This window comes from Sprattus sprattus, assembly GCF_963457725.1.
Source record: "Sprattus sprattus genome assembly, chromosome: 7".
Taxonomy (NCBI): domain Eukaryota; kingdom Metazoa; phylum Chordata; class Actinopteri; order Clupeiformes; family Clupeidae; genus Sprattus; species Sprattus sprattus.
Window position 1 is genome coordinate 3,961,813 of NC_137926.1, and position 6,767 is coordinate 3,968,579.

The window sequence follows — 6,767 nt, forward strand, 5'->3', positions numbered from 1 at the left end:
CCAGTGCATGTGCATAGACTGGTGGGGGGTTTAGAGATTTGGCCTCCCAGTTAAAGGCACCCAGTGCAACTTTATAGGCTTGAGACTCGAAAAATAAACATTCAATTTCTAGTATTTTTTACACGTAGTAAGTTTCAATAACTCCATACCATTTCTTATCGACATTCAAGGAGCAAAGATGAGACGTTTTTGTGTGGTGAGAACTGATAGAAAATTAGTAAAAACTAACAATCGCCCGGTGGGGAGAGGCCATTGACTGGAATCCTGCTTTATTTATTGGTGGCACCAATAAATAAAGGGCTATGCTCTTGCGGCTAGTTTTAGCGCTCTTTTTAACGCCCAAAGTATCAAATAATGATGCAAATGTGCTAATATGGTGAAGTAAATGTCAATATCATAAAGATGGTCTTATCCAGAATATTTCCATTTTGATGCCCTAATGTTGCACTGGGTGCCTTTAAGGTCAGTTTATACTTTATAGGTTACCCCTCACTGCCCTCTTCTTACTGGGAATCAAGGAGAGCTGGTTGAAACCAATGGCCTTTATTTTGTATTATATCAGCATTCAAAGATTTAAACACAGATTTCCAACATGCCAAATGTATTTTAACATCAAACGAGAACTGAAAGGCAGACAGCAGCTAGGTAGGCAGACAGCAGAGACTATTGTCAAGTAGAAAAAGGCCATTTAAAAAAAAAGAAAAGAAAAAACGAACAAACAGAAACAAAACCCCACAAGAGTTTGATCTCATTCATGGTCATATCAGTGCAACAGTGATAAACCTTCAGCACGTTGGGAATCACAGATTTCATAGCGTCCTGCTAATACGTTTAGCTTTTTCTTTTTTTAAGTCCCATGTATGATATGACTGGTAACATTGCTCCAGAGGCTCCATTCACCTGTGATACAGACGATGATACAATGATATGTTTATACATTCTGTGTTTATACACAGAAACATTACAGTATAGCTTAACTTGCATTCCACCAGTAACAATGCCCAGAGTAACAGCAGTGGGAATGAAGAAGGGTTGGAGGTGTGTCATAAAATAACAAAACACACTCGAAGGTTAGTTCAGACAGCAGAGGTGACGTGCATATGAGAGGATGCATTTCTCATTGCAAGGTTGCTCGTGTTTCCAAGGCAACCCCGAGGTAATTCAGGCAGGACATGCATAAACACACATAAAAAGAAACAGGAAAAAGAAATCAATATTTAAAAAAAATCTATGTTTTCTTCACTTCCGGCTACCATACTGCCTTCACCAGTGCAGTAATAGATTACCGTGCAGCTTCCAGCTATCTTGTTCTAGTCGGTATATATTACAGATATGTGTTAGGTTGTGTGGGAGTGGTGTGATGTGAATATGTGTGTGTCCGGCGTGTGTCTGTTCTCTTTGCTCCAGTCTTAGGCAACCGTTTGTTTACTGGCTCTCAGGTTCAGCGTTTCAGTGCTGTGCAGCAGTGGTTCGGTCCAGACCACCCCTGCAGAAAGCGGACCCGTGTGTGTTTGTGTGTCACCCATCCGCCTGTGCTTGATACCAGGCTCACATTAGTAAAAAAAACATGCACTTATTTTGTGAGGAGATACAAACAGTACTCGAATTCTTAAAGTCATAAGAACACTGGTGGTGATAGTAAGTGGTTGGGTTGGGTTGGGTTGGCTGCGGGGTTCTGTTTAAATGCCCGGAACATAGAAGACCCGTATCCCTGGGCAACGGTACTGGACTCTTGTGTTCTATCCTCTGGCGGTGTATTCTGGGCAAGCGTTTCTATGGCGATAAGTCATGATGTAGGTGGCGGTCTGGTGCCACCAGTAGAACATCAACACCACCAGGACGTGCCAAACTTGGTGACTGGCCCCGAGGTAATTCACATGACCTACAAAATGGTTCAGAGTGAGGTGTTAGTGTGGTTCTCCTGCTTTCGACAAAAGGTCACAGGGCTTTAATAACAATGACAGGATTGGAGATCATTCTTTTAAAAAAAAATGCACATTTATTTGGAATTCCTTTCAAATTCGTATCAAAACGTAACCACAACGGACGCTAGTCATTGTTAATATTTCTTTAATATTAGTTTAATCATAATTTCCGTGTAACCATCAAATGAGAAGGTCTCAAGGGTACTTTCACAAGTTATTTCAAAGAATAATGTAGGATGCATAAGGCATTGATGATGACTTTCTTTTTACAAAACCACCATCTCTGCACCCAGTTACCAAGTTTTCAAAATGTTGGCTACATGACAATGTGGCAGTGATTTTGGAGTACGCTAGAGATAGTGGAAAAGACTTGATGAACCCTCACCTGGGAAATAGCGCTCTGGTATTTTGGTGATGTAGAACATGAAGGCCGAGGCAGCGATCCCATACATGAGCATCACCCGGGGGAAAAACGACTGGTGGAAGAAACCACAGCACATTCAATTCAATTCAATTTTATTTGTATAGCGCCATAACAATACAATTGCCTCTAGGCGCTTAACAGAGCCCAGAGCCTAGACCCCCTCAGTGCATGCACAATGGCAACAGGGGCAAGAAAAAAACTCCCTGTTAGGCAGGAAGAAACCTTAAGCAGAACCACGGCACATAAGGGGGGACCCATCTGCTTGAGGTCGGCCAACATTGTCAAACCCAGATCTCTGAACTAAAACACATCTGCTTGGGTGTTGCAACACAAAAATGACTGACGCACAAAAAGAACTGTATGCACTCCCAAAAGTCTAGATAAATAATAATAATTAATTTTATTTGTAACGCACTCTTCATTCAGAAGAATCTCAGAGTGCCAACATTTTAGAAAGAACCTATAATAATAAAATAAGACTAGTTAACCTTAGCATAATAGAAAACTTAGTGACAGTGATTTAACACAAGACAAGAAATGCTATCCTGAATAAAACAAAAAAAAACACATCTGCTTGGGTGTACACAACACAAAAATGACGGACGCACAAAAAGACCTGTATGCACTTCCGAAAGTCTAACGCTGGCCAGAGGAGTGCAGGTTTGTGTAAAGAGCAAACCTCCCTCTCCCTGTGTCTGAGTTCTGAGTAGCGCGCCGTCTCACCTGAACGATGTCGGTGCCGAAGCCTCCGTTGATCCAGACCCAGTGGCAGGCGGGCAGCACGCCGAAGGCGGCCACGGAGCAGAAGAGCGCCGAGCGCACCAGCTTCCACTCCTGGCTGAGGTAGAGCGGGTGCACCTGCGCGCTGAACACCGCCAGGATGAGGGCCAGCACCGTCCCCAGGTACACCTGACGCCAGAACTGAGAATAGAATAGATTTATTTGTCATTGCACAAGTGCAACGAAATTGAGGTGGCAGCTCTCAGACTTCAGTGCAATTGAAAAGTCAAAAACAAAAACAATACAAATATAATATATACAATACAACTATACAGATTTACACTAAATACTCATCTTAAGTAAAAAAACAAGTAAAAAAAAAACACAAGACATATCATTGATCATAGAGACAAATACAGGTTAGTTTTGTGCATTGTTTAGTGCAATGATAGCTCTTGGATAGAAGCTGTTTCTCAGCCTGTCTGTCTGAGGGAGAGCACGGTGAGCAACATTAGAGGTACACCTGACGCCCGAACTGAGGCAGAGCACGGTGGGTAACATTAGAGGTTTCTGTAGTTAACTGACAGCAACAATAATGGAATAGTCTTTCTCAAACTATGCTTAAAGTAAGGGTCATCTTCATGCAATACATTTTTGTTATCTGCATTACATTCACTACTAAATGTGTACATTTTACACTACATTTAGTAGTCACAAAATGACTTGCAAGATGAGGGAATTAATGTCATTAGTATGTGTGGTTGCTAGGAGACCTACGCACAGAAGCGGTCAGTCACATTCTAGAATCATCTATTTATAGGCAGCTTACACTGTTGCAGTAGAAGGCATAGAAAACTCCTGGTACATAGCAGCCCAGAATTCCAATGGAGATGCCTGCATAGTCCAACGCCAGCCAGCGGCGACAGGTCTTCTCCGAGCGATGACACGAGAACAGGTGGTAACCCACCGAGCACAGCATGCACACCTGAGAGCAGGAACATCGTTTAAGCTCTGGCACTGTTGGCAACACATGATCATCCTGATAGCAAAGACACATGATTTTTTGCTGATACAGACGGTAGTTTTGTATTCCTCACACACACACACACACACACACACACACACATATAGAGAGAAAGAGGGAGACAAACACACATATACACACGTTTCATATCAAGTTGCGGTTTGGTTAGTAGTAAATATAAATTGAAATGCAAGTTGTAGAGGTCAGATGTTAATAATAATAATGTTGAACGATAAACAAAGGAGATACATTTGTGTAGACAAAGACAGCACTGGTCCACCTTCCACACCTACGCTAAATGCAGTAATCTGTGACAAGTACTTCAGTAAACAAAGCCGGCTTACCTGGAAGCAGAAGAGCCCTATTGCGTAGATGACATAGTCTTCCCTAGAGGCTCCTGCGGCTGGTAGCACAGTGGACATATCGTTCACCCCCATAGACAGGAACAAGAGGAAGCCCAGCAGGTGACTCCAGATGTTGACGGTCTCGTTGGAGAGGATGAATATACTAATTCAAGGAGACAAAAAGACCGATACAAATTTAGTTTAGGTATGTTGGGGTAGGCTCGATGTTCCATTCACTAACAAAGTATAAGGTTAGTCACCCCACCTCCTCAAGCAGAGCTTCGACGGCAGGTGTGCTCTGTATCCATCCGTGATGTATGGATTCTCCTTCAAAAACATCGGTATTTGTTCGTATGTGAACAAGCGAATGCCCCTTGGGATGAGGACTGGCCAATACTGGTAGCTCCCAAGTTCAATATAGTGGGTACTTTTTTTCAGTAGTTTCGGAGGCATCTTGGTAACGATGGAATTGCAGCTGCCGCGGAATTACTGGGAGAAAAAAACAAGTTAATCAACTCATAAAGCCGGAAATCACTGTGCCGATCACTATAATCAAGAAAACATGTCATAACTCGCCGTTGTGTATCCAAGTTTTCAAGCCATCATTAAGTGTAGCTAGCTAAACGTCAACAGGAAGCCGGTAACAATAGAGACATCCTAACTTTACATTTTCAAATCTCGGGATATATTTACGAGTCGCTAGAGGCATGTCTAGAGGCATTGACTTTCGAAACTGGACAGTAGCCAAACTAAGCACCCGCAGACGAGCTGCAAGATATCAAATATCAAATCTGTCCTTGCTAGTAAACATTAGCAGTGCGTGCTAGCTATTGTTAGCCATGCCGACATGCATTTTGAAGTCGATGTATGGAATTTTACCTTTCGGATAAAGGCCCTTATGGCCTGTGGTTAAATGTTATGATAAATCCATTTTAAATACAGCTAAACAGTTGTCTCCACGACATGTATCTGATACATGACTGTTACTTAACCGCTAGCTAGCCGGGTACGTTCACAGACAGATACCGGCTGGGATAAATAAATAAATCACCCCAGGTTACAAAACAGCCCTGCGCCGAGACTCTGAAGACCCCATTTATGCATATGTTGTACTGCCTGCATATAATAGTATATGTTAAATAAAGGAAATGTCATGTCAGAATGAAGTCTATTTGTCATATTCCAGTTATTTTAAGTCATTATTATAAAACATTTCATGGCTCTTTTAAGTCTGCAATCCGTCGAGGAAATAAGAGCATCATGCTTTCACTTATCTCAAGAGACTGGAAACAAAAGGTTGATTCTCTTGTTTCCTTATTCCCTTACAGACGTCTAACAAAATGATAAGGTCTTGGCTACAGTACAAACAAATGTTGCAGTGTACGTGACGTTTAAGATTACAAAATGTCTCCACGTCATTAAGACAAACCTATCAAAGTTTGACGCTGATAACTGTTTAAATCCCTACAAAGACAGATTCTCTACGACAATATTCTCATTGGCTGCGCATACAGACCAGTAAAGAAACCTGTAGGTTAATATTTGAGAATGTAGACTATAACTCATGTGGTAACATTTTTATTGAAACACCATAAATGACAGACCTAAACAGAGCACGGGCAAATTGTGTTAAACACCACTGTCAGTAACTGCCAATGTGAATGTTTTGTACACAGTAATATTGATCGTATCTGAAGTATTATGTAAATAGGTAGGCTACCATCCTTTCCAGCATATTTTTATTAAGAAAAACTGACTCTAAAATGTACCTTTGTGGAATAGATTAGGTGAGTACCTACAGTACAGTGCACAATCAAGGAGACTGATACTGTAAGGATAGGATTGTATCGTGTCACATAAAAAAAAGTCAGAAAAATATAGGCCTACAGTAAAAAGTCCAGTGGAACTCATAAAGTTGGTTATTTTATCTCCACATTCAGTTTCAAATTTTGGCAAGGCAAGAGTTACGTGTACCATGTTGGCCAGTGGGTAGTTTAGCTTGTAAGGAGGCTGATTCTTTCCCTCCAAAGACCAGTTCAGACTGTTCACATACAGGCAAAATCATATTTACAACCACTGTCATGACATTGTTAAATGTTCTCATATCTCAGTGTTACAACGAAAAGAAAATACAAAAAGCTTAGCAACAACCTTCATTTATATACAATATTTAAAAATACAAAACCAGAACAGAGCTGTGAGATTTGGTAATCACACCATGATTATGCAGCCAAATTGTCTCTGCAAAAGTAATATTTTAAAGTGGCAACATTTTTGATGAAACGAAATTAAAACCTGATAAAAAAAAAGAGCATAATGCATTCAAGATA

General features: G+C 41.1%; 1 protein-coding gene across 1 annotated transcript; it reads right to left on the minus strand.

Annotated features, from left to right (window-relative positions):
• Positions 1-623: 623 nt before the first annotated feature.
• paqr3b (progestin and adipoQ receptor family member IIIb) lies at positions 624-5,458 on the minus strand. The gene is made up of 7 exons (XM_080842840.1): positions 5,317-5,458; positions 4,703-4,926; positions 4,438-4,600; positions 3,899-4,054; positions 3,073-3,270; positions 2,311-2,401; positions 624-1,882 (listed from the first exon to the last, which is right to left on the minus strand). The coding sequence occupies exons 2-7, from the start codon at positions 4,888-4,890 to the stop codon at positions 1,740-1,742; spliced, it is 939 nt and encodes a 312-aa protein (XP_080698966.1). The 5' UTR covers positions 4,891-4,926; positions 5,317-5,458; the 3' UTR covers positions 624-1,739.
• Positions 5,459-6,767: the final 1,309 nt, after the last annotated feature.